At 39.9% G+C, this 18,995-nt stretch overlaps 1 protein-coding gene across 2 annotated transcripts in view; it reads right to left on the reverse strand.

The window, feature by feature from the left end:
- The window catches only part of LOC127661429 (guanine nucleotide-binding protein G(o) subunit alpha), a 146,748-nt gene that overhangs the window by 5,169 nt on the left and 122,584 nt on the right, over nucleotides 1-18,995 (reverse strand). Inside the window, exons 7-8 of one of the 2 annotated variants that reach the window (XM_052152135.1) lie at nucleotides 13,303-13,456; nucleotides 5,656-11,314 (exon numbers count right to left, since the gene is read on the reverse strand). In XM_052152135.1, the coding sequence (XP_052008095.1) occupies nucleotides 11,127-11,314; nucleotides 13,303-13,456 (342 nt within the window). In that variant the 3' untranslated portion in view covers nucleotides 5,656-11,126. Of the gene's footprint in view, nucleotides 1-4,968; nucleotides 5,123-5,655; nucleotides 11,315-13,302; nucleotides 13,457-18,995 lie in introns of those variants that run through there. The other variant, XM_052152136.1, reaches the window with a different exon arrangement.

Below are 18,995 nucleotides of genomic sequence, written 5' to 3' on the forward strand. Positions count from 1 at the left end.
CTCAGGGTGCGCGGTTTCCTGCTCACTTATACTCCCATACAGTTCCTTGAGTGCCCGGTCTGTGTCGGCTTGTGGGGGGATGTACACAGCTGTGATGATGACCGCTGTGAATTCCCTCGGCAGCCAGAATGGTCGACACAGAAGCATGAGAAATTCCAGATCAGGAGAGCAGAAAGACTTGATTGAATGTACGTTCCTCTGATCACACCATGATTTGTTGATCATAAAACATACACCACCACCTCTGCTTTTACCGGAGAGGTCTTTCGCTCTGTCCGCTCGGTGCACGGAGAAGCCCGTGATTTCGATGGCCGAGTCTGGAATCTCCGTAGACATCCAGGTTTCTGTAAGGCAGATAACACAGCAATCTCTCGTCTCTCGCTGGAAAGAGATCCGCGCTCTCAGCTCGCAGAGCTTGTTGTCCAGAGAATGAACATTTGCCAGTAGTATACTGGGTAGCGGGGGTCGATTTGCACGACGTCTTACTCTGATGACAACGCCGGCTCGTTTTCCTCTTTTCCTTCTGCGTTTCCGCGGCCGAGCAGCCCAGACAAAGGGCTCCGCCAGCGTGTTTGTAAACAGCGGGTCGGCATTAAGGAATTTGAAGTCCGGTTTTCGATGTGTAATTGTAGAACCAATGTCCAAAAGCATTTGTCTGTTGTAAACAATAAGGCAGACAACATCCAAGACAAAAAAACAAAGAACTGTAAACAAAACAAACAATAAACCGCATTGTAACGGAGCTCGCAACGCAGCAGCCATACTCGGCGCCATCTTGAGACGTAACATGACTCCTTATGAAGCAAGTGCTCCATATAAAAGTATCTGCCATATCTGTGTTATGTGTGAGAGATAAGTGGAACATGACATGGAGTGTGTTTCAGGACAGGAGCAGGTCTTACAGAGGCAATGAAATGTGTGCTGCCATATCACAATGCCTTCCAGATGCAAGATGGTTTCAGTATCCTATTTGGTGTATATGCTCAGTGTGATGTCATTATAATTTGTAAATATGTGTACATAAGGTTTACACATACATGTTTGGATAGATACAGAAATGTATAGTATTAATGTATTGACAGCATCTACAACATACAATTTTTATGCAAGTAGAGCTTTAGAGATGTACAAATCTTTGAGTCTTCTAACAACTGATCTGAACAGAAATTTACCAGAACCTTTTCAAGGATACTGCTAGAGGTGAATGAGTTCAATACTCAAATACAATCACATAGCAGGACATTCATTTATCTATAAATGATGGAGAAAGTTTGTCGAGAAAGATTTTTTTTAAGTATTTAAAAATACTTTAATAAACAGTGTTAGTTAAAGGGTTAGTTCACCCAAAAAAAAATATTTTCTCATAATTTTCTCACCCTCATGCCATCCCAGATGTGTATGGCTTTCTTTCTTCTGCTGAATACAAAGATTTAAAAAAAAAAATATCTCAGCTCTGTTGGTCCATACAATGCAAGTGAATGGTGGCCAGAACTTTGATGATCCAAAAAACATATAAAGGCAGCATAAAAGTAATCCATATGACTCCATTGGTTTAAACCACATATAAACCACTATAAATATCCACTTCTCACATTCATCTTTTGTTTTTGTCGATTTGCTTTCCTTGTGTATATCAACACCTACTGGGCAGGGAGGAAAATTTGTACTTATATATTGATCTATAGCTTACCCACAACTATCATATCAACAATGAAGATATGGATTCATTTTATGGTGCCTTTATGTGCTTTTTGGACCCTCTGCACATTTTCACTTGCATTGAATGGATCTACAGAGCTGAGATATTCTTATAAAAATCTTTGTTTTCAGCAGAAGAAAGAAAGTCATACACATGTGGAATTGCATAAAGGTGAGAAAATAATTGTAATAAAATCCTACTTGGCCATTGATGTACACAAGTCCAGGGTTGGAAGGGTTACATTTGAAATGTATTCCACTACAGATTACAGAATACATGCTGTAAAATGTCATTGTAATTTATTTCGTTAGATTACTCAAGGTCAGTAACGTGTTCTAAATACTTTGGATTACTTCTTCAGCACTTGTAGATTTTTTAACATGTTTTGACTATAAAAACTCTTCCAGTACAGTAAGACAAAATACACATGTTAAAAATACATTCTCTGAAAAATAAATATCTTATGCAGTGTTATTTCTAAAATAAGATTAATCAAATTGATCTTGTTTTAAGGAATTTTAGATATTTTAAAGGAAAACAATAAAAAAATAATATCAAGAATACGATTTTTGCCCTAATATCAAAGGTCTGATTAGAAAAAAAGAAATTATGATCCTATGTGAATTTTCTTGATAACAAAAAATATGATCGTGCCTGTTAACATGTGCATGTAAAATGGCTAGAAATAGCATTTTAGCTTAGCATCAAGCTGACAATTTACACAAGGATTATTTATATTTCTTCAGCTCTAAATTTACTTCAAACACACTTCTCTGTCTGCTCGTATGGATGTAAAACATCATAAGAATTCACCGCTGTTCATAGGCACTTTGGATCGCATCATTTATATGTATAAATGTTTTACATCTGAAAGGCCTAAATATTAAATGAAACAAATGACAATAAAATGCAAAGTAACCTCTTCAGTAATCAAAATACATTTTGAATGTAACTTTATTCTAATTACCAATGATTTAAATTGTAACTGTAGTGGAATACAGTTACTTATATTTTGTGTTTTAAATACATAATCCCATTACATGTATTCCGTTACTCCCCAACACTGAACAAGTCATAAACTCAGCACATATGAACATAAGACATATTTATGAACATAATTCATGTTTTACATGTATTCTACATAAACAATATTACTTTAGAAGTATGTGTAACCTAAGTAATGAACTAAAAAGTAATTAGATTACATATATACTTCTGATTTATATATCAGTTCTATGGATTAATCAGTGCTGATAGTTGCATTTTTGAACTATCGGTTATATGCAAAACTTGATGCTGATAGTTGCCGGAAATTTTTTTATTCCTCTGTGGTTGAAATAAAAACAATCAAAGTCAAAATCAGCAAAATTTGTTTCCTTCAATGCATATTTTGATTAAATAAATCAAGTACTCTAAATTGAAGAAAGAGCATGAAAAGAAAAAATTTGACTATATGGAAACGTAGCCCATCAGCACATAGATCGAGTCTCCCTTTTGAATAATAATAAACATTACTCCTTTTTAAACCTCTTTCAGTGAAATATATATAGGCACAAAACACTTCATCTGATCAATATATAATCTATAAAAGCTTAATTTGGTAAATACTTAATTAAAGAGCATTGTAACTGAACCAAGTCTCCATCATTTCAAAATAAGAGTCCCTGGTGAATTTCGGGTTAATGTATAAAAGTCCGGCGTTACGCACCAAATCGTAATTTTTATGTTCATTACTAGAATTTTGGTTAAACAATAATTTGCAACTGTGATTAGATTTATTTTGCACTCTTGTAGCCTCTATATCTGTGCTCGTCATGGTAAGGAGAGACCAAGATTTGTTTTTTAACAGTTTATAAATAATAATTAAAAAAATATATAATTTATCAGCCTTTTCCACCACCTTAGTTGTCGGTATTGGCAACATCTACTTCAGTCAACCTCTAGTTAAAATGTAATAAAAGGGTTTAGGGTTTTACAAGATGTTAATACAATGATATTTTACGTTTCAGTATCTCTGCAAACAAACGACAATGTACATGCACTAGCACCACATTTAATGCATGAATACCCATGAATACTAATGAGATCATGTTGGTATGATTGTCACAGTCCAGTCACTCTGTCAGTCTGGGTTTTTGTCTGACAGGACAGAGGCATTATCATCCCATGTCTGTCTTGTGTTTCATTGTCTGTCTTTGTGTGAGAGCACAGTTTCAGTTGTATTTCCTGCCGTGCACTCTTTGGTCTTTCTTGATTCACGTCGGGAGCATGGTGTCTGGATCCTGACTTCCTGTCTGGTTCAGTTTTGGTTTGTGTTGGGATCTGGACACTCATGATCCATGTCTGTCTGTTATTGAGGTGGGTGCATCGCTGTTGTGTCATCTTGGCAGCATGCACTTGCGTCAATAGTTTGTCTGTCTCTTGCGAACATGAGTGCGTTGCATGCCCGGGTTACGAGCTGTGTTCATGTTGTCATGAGGTTCAGTCACTTCGGTCTAAGGTGTCGGGTGTGTGTGTGGCCAAACTCTCACACAGGTGTCCTGCCTTGTTTTTGTCGCCTGTTGCAAAACATTGCTCAGGTTTTGTTTCGTCTGAGAATGTGTGGCATTGCTTTGTTTGCCGTTGCTATGCATTATCTCATCTTGTTTGTAAGTTGGCATGGGCATATATTGCCTCATTGTCTTGGCGATGTATGCTCATGCCATTCAGGTGTTTTGTTGTCTTTTGAGAGCATGTGGCTTAGTTTCTGTATCGCCGCATGTCTCTCAGTCTTACATCATACCCCGCCTCCTTGTTTGCCCATTATTACTTTATTAGTCACACCTGCCCTGTTTTGTTAACCTGTTGATTTTTCTCCCTATTTTACTCTCCTCATGTTTGGTGTCCAATACCACTTCTTCTTGTTTCCTGTCTTGTTGGTTCTCTCATGTCAGTCCTGCCAGTCGGTCTGTTTGCCCCTTCCCTGGTTCCCGTAGCCCCGTCCGGTCGGTCCTGTTCCGTTTCCCCTGCCTAGATTACATACTTAGTGTTTTTCCCCTTCGGGTAGTTTATGTTTATTAATCCCCTTTGTGGGAGTTTTTGGTTTGAGTTTTGCCCTTGTTGCATGAAATAAATTCCCTTTTATTTTTCAACTCTGCGTTTGGGTCCTGTCTCGCTGCATTCCATGACAATTCTATTAATCTAAAACCAACACGAGATTAATATCACAATCTCTGGCCAATCAGCACAATAACATACAATTATGCCATTTCCTCTGGGAATATTCTTACCTGTGTATTCAGGGAAACAGATACTCAGGGGAGACTTCTTGATCTTCTCAGCAAACAGGTCTTTCTTGTTGAGGAAGAGAATGATGGAAGTGTCAATGAAGAATTTGTTGTTACAGATGGAATCGAACAGCATAAGAGACTCGTGCATGCGATTCTGTAGGTGGAAAAGAAAGGGTGATAGACAGAAAGAGAAAAAGAGGCAGAAAGAAACAGAAATCAGAAAAGGTTAGTGGGGAAATTACAAATAGCAAGAGTGGTTCAGTCAAGGTAAGCAAATAGTTGAGGCCCAAAAAAGCAAAACATCAATTGGTCCATTATTGCATAAGCACAATTGATCATGAAGTAAGAGAATGTTACATCCAAAAATGACATCAACTAAGCCTCTTGAGTTTCACTCTCCGCTGGTATTATTATGCAAATAAGGTTTGGATCAATTCTGCCCACATGCTTTGGCAGAATCAACTGTGAATGAACTTCACAGCACATCTGACATCATGTGAACATGTAGGATATGAATCCGCAACTTGGGGCCGTGTACAGTCTACAAGGATAAATAATTATCAGACTGATTGTGCTATTTCAAATCTGCATTGTCAGCATCTGATCACAAATTAGCTTTCATAAGAAATAGAAAATTAGATATGAAGAAAAGTATTGGTAACAATTAAGTGAAAGGACAGCAATCAAGAAAGATATTAGCATCCGCTCAAACAAAATACATTTTAAGAGGTTTGTTTGTGTTAGAGAGGAGGCAAGAGTCAAAAATGGGTGTCACACACCGGATTTCACGAGCACTTTATTAATTTATATCATATAAATAGATATCCATTGTTCAACAAATAATCACAGCAGTGAGAGATACATACAAATATAATCACAGCAACAACAAAAACATCAAACTATTGATGGGCATTGGGATTGGGAACTCAGTAATAAGATGGGAGAATATGGCTCCAGTCTGCATGTATACTTGGAGGCATATTCCAAGTAAAATATTAACACCATGGAACTCAATATTTCCTGTCTAATTTAAGTACCAATTCTGGTAAATCATGTTATATTAGCAAAATGTACAGCTATATTACATTAGAAATTAGTCAGTGTGATGAAAGAAGCCTGGGTACAACTGCTATTTGTAATACAGCTACAACTCAGGGAACAAACTGGCCTTTTTCCCCTTAGCAACAGACAGACTCAATTACCCTTCAGTCTCTTTACCTTGGCCACTGAACTAATTACCCAAATGTCTGAGCTGACAATACATTTCTACATCCACACACCCTGTTACTGATCATTCTTTGAAATTAAAATCCAATCAAGAATTTAGGCTAAATAGTTTTACAAAGCCCAAGAGGTTAACAATAACAAATACATTATATTGCTGTCCCTGTTGGGTATGTGTTTGGTTTCTGGAATGTAAGCCAATGTACACCACACACATGTTCGCAAAATTTATTTACAAAGCTCAGAGAATGCTGTGTTCCTCCCCAGCAAAATGTCTAAAAATTGCCTGTACAAAGGCTGAAAGGCACTCATTATTGACACTAGTACAGTACAAATAACAGCTCATTGTTGGCACAATTCAGCATGGTTTAACATCAAGGAAACCACCATATATGACCAGATTATATCAAATGTACATTTAAGGTTGCTGTTTTGGCTTATTTGTTTAGGAAATGAATCACTGTCCTTTGGCCTTCTGAAGCAAACTATTGAATTTAATCATTTTTCTCATAGATTCACAGCAGCTAGAAACTGCTTAAGACTTAATGGTGACAAGGTGACATTTTACAAATGTTATCCTAAAGAGAGGTAAAGATTAAAGGTGCACTCAGTAACCTTTGCATTTGTGTAATATTGTACCTAGAGTGACACTTAGTGGCGTGGATGCAGCATCATACAAAATCAATAGTTTTTAGTTTCAGATGTCATTGTAGAAATTTACAATTCACAGTCAGCCATGATTAATTTAATTCAAGAGCAAAATTGTCTAATATCAAGGCGGTTACTGAGATTAATGAGTAGAATTTAGCTGGTCATGTGTTTCTAACAGGTCAGCCCCCCATGTGGGGACCCTCTCCAAATAGAATAAAACAGCTTTTTATTAAGGTTACTGATATGACTGGAGTCTTCATCTCAAGTTGCACATTATTTTACACCAATGTTTCAAAATTACTATTAATTTCTTTAGGAGTAAAACTTTTTTAATGAGGAACAAATAATTCAGTGCACCTTTAAAGGAATGTTCCAGGTTCAATACAAGTTAAGCTCAATCGACAGCATTTGTGCCATAATACTGATTACCACAAAAATAATTTTGACTTGACCCTTTTCTTTAAAAAAAGCCAAATTCTGGGATCCAGTGAGGCACTTACAATAGAAGTAAATGGGGCCAACCGTAAATGTTAAAATACTCACTTTCAAAAAGTGAGTTTCAAAAGTATAACCACAAGAAAAAAACAGTTTTTGAGTTAACATGGTTTTAGATTTATAAAAATCTAACTAATTATCTAATATTTTCTGTGTAAAGATATAGCCAATTGTACAACTTAATTGCCATGACAAAATAATATCAACAAATAGAATTAATGTAAGTGCTTTTATAAAATTATAAATTTCAAATTTTTGCATTTAAATCCTCAAATAATTGGCCACATTCACTTTCATTGTAAGTGGCTCACTGTAACCTCTTTTTTTTAAGTAGGATTGAGTTGAATTTTTATTTTTTTTTGGTAATCAACATTATGCCACAAATGCTGTAGATTGAGCTTAACTTGTATTGAACCCAGAATATTCCTTTAACGCAAAAAAATAAAAAAATAAATAAAAATTATTTACTAACTTTTACAATTTTCCAAACTCATAATGTATGATTTTATTGATTTATTTATTTTTTCCCAAAGAACACAAAAGGAGATATTTAGCAGAATTTGCAAGCTGCTCAGCTGGGCAGAATGTTAGGGACTGACAGCCAGTCTCTATTCACTTTCTTTGTATGGAATAAAACAGCAGCATCTGCATTCACATTTTGTGTTTTGAAACGACATGAGGGTGAGTAAAATACATTCAAATTTGTTTTGCCATATATCCGAAGCATATATGGCACTTAAAGTAAATTGTACAGTAGATTTGTATTTTGACATACACACATAAAAACACACAGCAACGGCTAGTGGTCAAGGACTTGGTTCAATACAAGGACAACCTTGGAGATGTAAGAAACACATCATATCATGTTTTAGAACAAACAACATCTCATCAGACAAAACAGCCTTTTCAACTTCCTTTTAAATAAGTAGTCATTACAGTAATGTTCCTGTTCACAATTCAATGAAAAATGGAAATTCTTGTTATTTTGGTTGGAACTGTCTTTCTCCTAAACATGATTAACAAAGTGCTTATGACTGCAGTTTTAAACATACTGTTTGTGACCAGCAATCATTCAAACTATGTCAAAAATAAATTAAACTTAATCTAAAACAAAGCAGGCAACCTGGGGTTAGACAGCTCAGTGATTCTATTCTGGTGGCCGAAAATCTGATATTAATCACTGCTTAAAAGAAGTGCAAAATACATACATACATACAGTTTAAGTCAGAAGTTTACATACACTTCGGTTAAAGTCATTAAAACTCATTTTTAATCATCCACAGATTTAATATTAGCAAACTATAGTTTTCTCAAGTTGTTTAGGGCATCTACTTTGTGTATGACCCAAGTAATTTTTCCAACAATTGTTTACAGACAGATTGTTTTGCTTTTAATTGACTATATCACAATTTCAGTAGGTCAGAAGTTTACATTCACTTAGTTAACTGTGCCTTTAAGCAGCTTGTAAAATTCAAGAAAAGGATGTCAAGCCTTTAGACAATTAGCCAATTTGCTTCTGATAGACTAATTGGAGTCAATTTGAGGTGTACCTGTGGATTTATTTTAAGGCCTACCTTCAAACTCAGTGCCTCTTTGCTTGACATCATGGGAAAATCTAAAGAAATCAGCTAAGAACTCAGAAAGAAAATTGTGGACCTCCAATTTTCAAATGCTTATCTGTACAAACAATAGTACATAAAAATAAACACTATAGGACCACACAGTCATCATACCGCTCAGGATGGAGACACATTTTGTCTCCTAGAGATGAATGTAGTTTGTTGTGAAAAGTGCAAATCAATCCCAGAACAACAGCAAAGAACCTTGTAAAGATGCTGGAGGAAACGGGCAGACAAGTATATATATCCACAGTAAAAGGAGTCCTATATCGAAATAACCTGAAAGGCTGCTCAACAAGGAAGAAGCCACTGCTCCAAAACTGCCATAAAAAAGACAGACTACAGTGTGCAAGTGCACATGGGGAAAAAGATCTTACTTTTGTAGAAATGTCCTCTTTTCTGATGAGACAAAAAATCTTTTTCTTTTTGCCCATAATGACCACAAATTATGTTTTGAGGAAAAAGGGTGAGGCTTGCAAGCCGAAGAACATCATCCCAACCATGAAGAATGGGGGTGGCAGCATCATGTTGTGGGGGTGCTTTGCTGCAGGTTGGATTGGTGCACATCACAAAATAAATGGCATCATGAGGAAGGAAAATTGTGTAGATATATTGAAGCAACATCAACATCCACCCAGGAAGTTAAAGCTCTGTTGCAAATGGGTCTTCCAAATGGACAATGACCACAAGCATACCTCCAAAGTTGTGGAAAATGGCTTAAGGACAACAAAGTCAAGGTTTTGGAGTGGCCATCAAAGCCCTGACCTGAATCCAATCCGAAAAAGCATGTGCGAGCAAGGGGGCCTACAAGCCTGACTCCGTCACACCAGTTCAGTCTGGAGGAATGGGCCAAAATTCCACTCAATATTTTGAGAAGTTTTTCGAAGGCTAACCAAACATTTGACCCAAGTTAAAACATTATATGCAATACTACCAAATACTAACAAATGGCATGTAAACTTCTGACCCACTGGGAATGTGATGAAAGAAATAAAAGCTGAAATTATTCTCTCTACTATTATTATGACATTTTACATTCTTAAAATAAAGTAGTGATCCTAGTGATCCAGGGAATGTTTTCTATGATTAAATGTCAGTAATTGTGAAAAACTGAGTTTAAATGTATTTGGCTAAGGTGTATGTAAACTTCTGACATCAACTGTACATAAATATACATATATATTCGGGTTATTGTACTACAAGTTGTAAAACATATTGTAAATAGACAAGAACACTGCATTAAAAGTACAAAAATCTGAATCAGATATACATTATTTAGAGAGAATTTTCATTGGGGTGTAAAAGAGCAATATTCTATATTCTCAACTCAATGCAAAAACAAACCAAAACAACTGAATTTGTACTTTTGGTATGCCCTGGGTTTTTGGGTTAAAAGGTCCAAAATCCAATTTTGAACAGTAAAATGTCCTGTTGCTTTCTAGGATGCTAAGATGCTAACATTTGTGTGGTTTGGCTCAGGGCATTGTACATTTGCACTCTCTTCTAAATGCCAAGTAAATGTCAAGCCTAGTGTTTCATCAAAACTGCGTTTGCTGTCAACTCGGAACACATGTAATATGAGCCATCTTGTGAATATTCTTAGAATACATATTCCATAATTCCTTTATAATTAATGAGTATAGAACATACATAGTCATTGGATTTCAAAATATTGCCATATAAACTCATGAATCTAATATAATCTGGTGAATTCTCTGTAGTATAGACTATAGGGCAGGTCTGGGTTTTTATATGCTAAATTAAAATTAAGAAAAAAGTAGAAAGTGGAGGATGTTTGGCACCTAAATGTAATCAATACATTCTTCTCCCATAACCTGACCTCACTCTATCACACCACTCAGGAAGGACATTCAAAGCACATTCCTATGACTGTAACAATGTACAAGAACAAAATCAATAGTCCAGACCTTTGGTTTAAATTTGGCATCCACCCACCTTGTGATAAATGAAACAACATCTTTGTGAGAACTATTACTAGATTTGAGGTACTTCTAACATTATAACAAGTCTTAACAGGCCGGACCTGCTTGATGGAAACCAATGAAGCACAAGACACTTAGAAGTATAAAACAAGGACAAAAAGTCACATATCAATCAGACAACAGTTGCCAAAATTGTGGCAAGGATCTAAGTGGGTTTCAATGTTAATTAGTAAAGACCACAGAAGCGCAGGTTGTTGGCGATGATAACATTGGTGACATCGTCGAAGACAAATTGAATGTTGTTGGTGTCTGTAGCACAGGTGATGTGCGAGTAGATCTCCTTTTCAACTGACTTGTTCTTACTCTCGAATTGGGATTGAATGTAGTCCACCGTTTCCACAAACGTGTCTGAACCTGCAGTACAGGATGAGCCAGGCACAGATGGAAAAGGAGCAGATAAATATAGGAAGAAGTGAATAAAAGTGATGTAGAATTAGTGACATCAAAACAGGCCAATGGTGCAATTGTTGGAAAATTAGGAAAGGGAGCAAAAGAGAATAAACACAATGGTGGTAAATATAAAATGGAAATTGAAAATGTTTGAAAAGGATTTCATATATTACTCTGGTAAATGACAGTATAGCTCTGTTCCAAAACCTAGTTAGCTGACTCGTTGCCAACTGCCTAGATATGCAACTACTTTACACAATGGAAGAAGCTAACCTTTATCTCCTGAACCAACTAAAGCATCCTAGGTGAATGAAGTCTGTGTTTATACTAAGTGTGGCATCTTTATATAATTAGCTATGTTTAAAATAGAGCTGTCAAAATTAGTGCATTAACCCATGCGATTAATTACAAAAAGTTGAATGTGTCAATTTTTCATAACCGTTAATAAACCAGCATAAACGCTGATCGGACTAAGGCGGAACCTTTGCGATGAGCCGATGTGTCATTACTCATCGGAATCATTACACTGATGCACACTCCACAACACACACAGAACAGAGATTCAGTGACAATTATCAAGTGATGGTGAAAGCACCTCTTATTACTATTTGTTGTACAAAACGTTAGATGGGACTTCTAACAGAAATCAAGTACTTTACAGCCCGTTATGTGTAATTTAAGCTTGAAGCTAGCATTGATGCCCTGACACGAATCTTACCAACTGGTTCATTTTGTGTTGAAACATTTAATGTTACTTGAATCGATGCTATTTTAGTGCATTTCTATCTTTATACTGTGGAAGCTTTGTTTGGAAAATGTTAATAAAGTGTTATTTTGTTATATATTGTTTTGTTTTCATTCCTAAATGGCAAATAAATACATTTTGACAGGAAAAAAAACTATATATAGAGTAAAATTACACTACTTTAAAATTTGCAATTATTCGCGTTTAAATTATGCTATTCATCGCCATTCATCAAATTTAAATGACTAACAGCACTATTTTAAAATAAATTCATTTTAAACTAAATAATTAAAGAATATCACATCCAAAACACACCCATGATTAGTTTTAACCAGTCATCAACACTCTTCAACTAACTAAGATCTTCAACATCAAGAATTTCAGGGATGTGTTACCAGGAGAAATATCACCAAATGAACACATCAGCAGAACAAAAAACTCAAGGCATTTATTTTTACACAAACTAAAAGAAGCCCTTTTCGGCCAGTAAGTATAAAAAAGCCTTAAGGTGGCATCCTAGCTACCATGGAACTTACGCGACCGAGAGACACTTTAGAACATTTTCCATAGGTAGCTACTGTGCACTACACAATAAACAATTTATTTCAATAAAGTATGACATTAGTATGATGCTAAGCTAACGGCGTGATGCTCTTATAAGCATTAAAATGCACAACTCACACAAATATTGGATAAAATAATAAATGTTTCATTACACTGAACAATTTTTTATAGAAATATACATTTATTTAGAATCATAATGTCTTTGAAATTGGCCAAAATAGGCCAATAAATCTTTTAGTGCTGCCTTCAAATTGGAAGTGTGCATGAGTAGGCAGCTCACTAGGTTTTGAAACGGAGTGTTTATACAGTATATGTATATTTTGAGCATTGCTGGGTGAAGCTAAAATGCTCCAAGCTTCTACAAAATGAAAATGTAGAGACAAAAGTAGAAGTGACTGTTTTGGCTGTTTTCTCCTCTATGCTGGATAATGAAGACATGGAAGCTGGCCAGGTTATGGATGAGAATCCATCCAAAAGAAATGAAAAGACAGGATGGTTCTTCTCCTGGAGATTTATTGTGCTAATTGGCTTTTGGAGAGCTTTTCTACAATCCTCTCCTCCTCAATAATTTTTTCCATTTCATCATATTAGTTTTGAGATCCGAGTTTGCACGTGTAGCTTAATGCCAAGGGAATCAGTTTACCTGTGTACTCTGGGAAGCAGATACTTAGGGGGGATTTCTTAATTTTCTCCTCAAATATGTCCTTTTTGTTGAGAAAGAGAATGATGGAGGTATTTGTGAACCATTTGTTGTTGCAGATGCTGTCAAACAGCTTCAAGGATTCAAACATGCGGTTCTGCAGGATCAAAAACACAAGACATCAGCCAATCGTTATTTGCAGACATGCACCCAAAAACACACACTCTCTTAGGTATATATAATGTATTCACATTCACACACACACACACACTTTCAGGTGCAACCACACCATAACTGTATAACTAGAAACCAAGGTGAAACATGAGCAGAAAAATAGAAAAGGAAATAAAACAAACAGCCAAGAAGTTAGATAAGAAAACGTCTCGGGTTACATATGTAACCCTTGTTCCCTGAAAAAAGCGGAACGAGATTCTGCGCTGAAGAGCTCTTTGGGAACACGTCTCAGTTGTGACCAGCTGTGAATATGTATGCAACACGTCAATGAACATTGACTGGAATTTATAGCCTCTGCCGAAGTAATCATTGGACGCACCTGGCGCAGTGGCTAGAAATAGATGCGTCACCGGTGCATCATCAGATATTTCGTCTGAAGAGCAGTCCCGGGGCATCCCATTGCAGCAGAAAAGCGCAGCATCTTGTTCCACTTTTTCAGGGAACAAGGGTTACATATGTAAACCAATACGTTCCCTTTACAAAAAGCTTCACTATGATGCTGCGCTGAAGAGTGCTTTGGGAACGAGAATACCCACACCGCCGCACTGTGGCTGTCCGGACCCCCTACGGTTGTGTAGTGTGCTCACAAGAGCGTGAGAGACCTCAGACATGAGCTTGAGATGTCGACTCAAGGACATAAAATCCCGGAGTGGCAAGAACATCCAAACTATAAAAATCTAATGAATGTGTGCGGAGAGGACCAACCTGCCGCATCACAAACTTGCTCTAGCCAAGGCTTTAGAGGAGGTGAGTCCTCTGGTAGAGTGAGCCCTGATACCTACTGGCGAAGCTTGACAGCGCGCCACGAAGGTCAGAGCTGTAGCATCCCTCACCCAAGGCGACATAGTCTGCTTGGGGGTGGCCGCTCTTGTGGATCCCATGGCAAGGAGCTGTTGCCCTGACTTATGCCACTGGCTAGAGCACTGGACATAAGTCTGAAGGACACAGACTGGGCACAGTCTGGGAAGCCTTTGCTGCTCTGGCGTTCCAAACGGCGGGGAGCAGAAGGCTTAGAGAGTGACCTGATGTAGGGTCGCGAAAGGCACCTTAGGCAGGTAGTCAGGATGAGGGTGCAAAATTGTTTTGGTCATTCCTAGGGCAAACTCTAAACAGGCTGGCAAAACAGACAGAGCCTGTAGGTCCCCAATTCTCTCTAGAGATAATCGCCATAAGAAAAACCATCTTGAGAGTCAGAAGTCTGTCAGACGCTGACTCTAGAGGTTCAAAGGAGGTCTCAACCAGACCCTCAAGGACTATTGCCAAGTCCTATAAAGAGGTCATGGTCCTAGCAGGAGGCCACAGTCGCATGGCTCCACAAATGAAGCGAGCAAGTAGAGGGTGCCTCTGAAGGGCACTCCGTCCATAAAGGCATGGCAAGCCGAAGTGGCAGCCACATAGACCCTGAGAGTGGCGGGGCATAAGCCTGCTGGCGGTTCTTCCTGCAAAAAGTCCAGAACTGAAGCGATCTGGCAGTTAACTGGTTCTGCAATATGAACTTTTATTAAAAGGAAACGCATACAGGCGCATTCTGGGCCATGTATGCGCCACCGTGTTCAGCCCCAGAGGTGGGGACTGGGTGACTCGGGGAGAAGTAGAGGAGACATTGCGCTGTTCATAGAGGCGAAGAGGTCCTCTTCTGCCCTGTAAAATCTACCCAGATTTGTTACAAGTGGAGGGAGCCCTAGCACTTAAAATGGTCTCAGTAACCTCAGGAGAAGGCCCTGTGTACCTCAGTTGGTACCCAACAGGGGCTAAGCATGAGAAGGTTCCACAATTCGGGCCGGGGATGAAATACTTCCTGTTCAGAATCGCCCGAGGCGAGCCGTCGAGGGGAGAATTTAGCTCCAAGAACCATACCCTGTTCGGCCAGCGCGGCGCTATCAGTAGGAGGCAAGACCTTTGCTGGCGAACATTGGCGAAGACTCCCGGGAGCAGAAAAACCAGGGAAAGAAACGCATACAGACACATTCCGGGTCATGTATGTGCCTTTCCGTCCAGACATGAGGGGGCTGGGTGACTCGGGGAGAAGCAAAGGAGACATTGCGCTGTTCATAGAGGTGAAGAGGTCCTCTTCTGCCCGGGAAAAATCTCACCCACTACCTCAGGGTGGAGTTTCCACTCCCCCATCTGTATTTTCTGTCTGGACAGTAAATCTGCTCACATATATGGGCATCCAGGGATATAAACCACCCTGAGTGACAGGAGCTTCCCTGGGCCCCAAGGAGAATCCGACGTGGCAGAAATTCAGCTGGACGACCACTTAAGGCCACTACCCAGCCCATCAGGGAGGCATCTGTCGTTAGCAGCCTGCGACAACAAGACGCACCTAGAGTGGGACCCAAGGTAAGAAACCGGGGTCTGAACCACATAGAAAGGGAACGAAAACCACGGCGCGTAACATTTATTAGCCTAGGGGATTTGGCCCTTGGAAGAAACTCCCCTGGCTTTGAGCCACAACAAAAACGGTCTCATGAGCAGAAGGTCCAGAGGGATCACCGTTGACGCAGATGCCCGGAAACTTAGTATTCGTTGATACTGACAAGCAGTGCAACATTGACCTAGCCTGACTTTGCTCAGGGTGTTCTGTATGGAAATGATTCGAGCGGGAGACAAAAGAGCATGCATCGTGATCAAATTCCATAATACTCCCAGATAGGTAATTCCCTGGGTGGGAGAGAGAACGCTCTTTTGACGTTGAGTCTCAGACCCAGAGAAACCAGATGAGCGAAGATGATATCCCTGTGTTAAACTGCCAGTTCTTGGAACTGTGCAAGGATCAGCCAGTCGTCTATGTAATTCAGAATGCGGATACCCCGGAGTCACAAAGGAACCAGTGCTGTATCCGTGCATTTCGTGAATGTGCAGGGTAAATAGGTCTAGGCCGAATGGAAGAACCCGATACTGGAAGGCTTTGCCCCCGAAAGCGAACCTCAGGAACTTCCTGTGCTGTGGCAGAATTTCTATAAGAAAATATGCATCCATGAGATCGATCGTGACCAGCCAAAACGTGATGTTGGGCTTGTGACGCGACCATCTTGATAGTTGGCATCTTGAACTTGAACGCGCTGACTGAGCGGTTCAAGCCACGAGGATCTAAGATCGGACACAACCCCCCACCCTTCTTGCGGACCAGGAAGTATTTGCTGTAATAGCCTGACTCTTTCTCTGGAAGGGGAACACGTTCTATGACCCCTTAGACCAAGAGACTTTAAGTCCTTTCCACAGTAGACATGCCTGCTCCGGTTTCACGGAAGTGGCGACCACGCCGTTGAAGCGCGGAGGAGAGAATTGAATTCTGTAGCCTCTTTCTACTGTTCTTAGAGCCCACATAGAAATACCGGGGCAGAATTTTCCACGCTGCCAAGTTTTCTGAAATGGATACTAATTTTGACACTTCCTGTTGAGGGGATGTCGGGTGTTCCGCATCCTGGAATAAGGCAGGAAACAGCGGTACACCCAACTTTTAGTTGGAAGCCTCTGCCTCCCGAAACACCAGAGGCGGCGGGAAAGGAGAGGATTCGTGAGGGTACCAGGAGGGGTGAAGTGGATAGTACACGCGCCCCGTCCCGAGGGGAGCTACCCCCACTGGGTTGAGCACAAGACCCGCCCTGAGGTCTTGCTTTGGAGGCTGTCGGGGGCGGCGAGCCTGTCCCCAGTCGTTACGAGGGGGAGCACGACTCGCCACGCTCTGTTTTTGGCCGATGGCCCCGCCCCTGTGTGCGGCGAGGGAAGAATTGCCCGAATGCTTCCACATGGCTTTTTGCCTCCTGGAACCTGGAGATAACCGTAGTCATGGCGTCTCCAAAAAGTCCAGAAGGCGAAATTGGGGCATCAAGGAGAAAAGATTTATCTTTGTCCTTGATGCACGATAGGTTGAGCCACAGGTGTCTTTCCATGCTGACCAAAGCAGACATAGACCGGCCAATAGCACGGGCTGTCAGTTTGGTCACGCGTAGAGAAAGGTCCATGGCTTGACGAAGCTCAGAAAACGCTTCCTCGTCGAGCGCGGAACCTGCACTCAGGTCCTTAACCAGATCAGCCTGGTATGCCTGCAACACCGCCATGGTGTGCAGAGCAGCACCAGCCTGACCCGCCTTCCCCACTAGCGTGGCGGTGGTCCTGCACGGCTTCGTGTGGAGGGAGGGCTTTTTAAAAGACGATGCCGAACCCGGCGAGAGATAGCCCACAAGCGTCTCTTTGACCGGCGGCATCATTGAATACCCCCGTGTCTCAGCACCCACGATAGTAGAGTATAAAGACGTCGAGGGTACGTGGACACGGGAAGTATATGGGTTCCTCCATGAGCGAGAAAGCTCGTCATGGAGGTCATAAAAGAAAGGAAGGGACTAATATAGCGTTCCCTTGCTTTTTTTTTTGCCACCAGACAGAAATCTGTCTTATAGTTTGGAGCTTTTGGGGGGGGGTGTCTCTTGTTCACGTGGCCAGTCTAGCTGTAGTCTGGCCACAGCCTGAGTAACCACCTCAAGTAATTTCTCAGCCACTTTATTATTATGCGTGGAATGTACAGAGGTTTAGCGCCCCCCTCGTGAAACGAAGAAGCGGCGAGGCCCGCTTCAGGCTTACGAGAAGGATCAGCTGGATCTGGGGAGAGAGCAAGCGATAGGGACGGTACTGCCTCTCGCACCTCAGCCAGATATATGCAAGAGCCCCACAATGAAAGAGTGGGCGTTGACTCCCAGAAGTAAGCGAGGAGAGCGCAAAGCATTTAGCCCGAAAGCAGATCGCAATGCTCTCGGCAATAGAGCGTAAACAAGGGAACATGCATCATTTGCTCTGATTCTCAGTCATTCTCTCTCTATTTATATATATATATTTATAGAAAGCAGAGAAAGGAGAAAAGGTTCACTGCACACTGCCTAACAGAATCTAACTCCTAACAGAGGAAAGAAAGTTTGACAGCTTCGTGATAGCACATAGCACAGAACGGCTCCGAAGACGAAAAATCTGATGATGCACCAGTGACGCATCTATTTATAGCCACTGCGCCAGGTGCATCCAATGATTACATCAGCAGAGGCTATAAATTCCAGTCAATGTTCATTGACGTGTTGCATACATATCACAGCTGGTCACAACTGAAACGTGTTGCCAAAGCGCTCTTCAGCGCAGCATCATAGTGAAGCTTTTTGTAAAGGGAACTAAATATAGCCTGTTCTATTAGCAAGTTTGTTAGTTAATTACTTGTCTCGTCAAGGTGGTACATAAAATACCTTATGTAAATTATAATGGGAAGAGTTTAAAGATATTCACTTTCTCCATATTTTTATCCAGTGGGTCTAAAAGTCAGAAGAGTATAAATGTTTCAATTGTTGTTTTTTTTAAGTAATTCTTTTTTTTTCCTCCAATACATCTAATATTATCACTTAATGAAAATCTAATATGACTTGTAGTATGACTTGCTTAAATGACATCATGCACTTGAGCTGCCATGAACACCACAT

The sequence above is a fragment of the Xyrauchen texanus genome, chromosome 21 (genome assembly GCF_025860055.1).
Source record: "Xyrauchen texanus isolate HMW12.3.18 chromosome 21, RBS_HiC_50CHRs, whole genome shotgun sequence".
In the NCBI taxonomy this organism is placed as follows: domain Eukaryota; kingdom Metazoa; phylum Chordata; class Actinopteri; order Cypriniformes; family Catostomidae; genus Xyrauchen; species Xyrauchen texanus.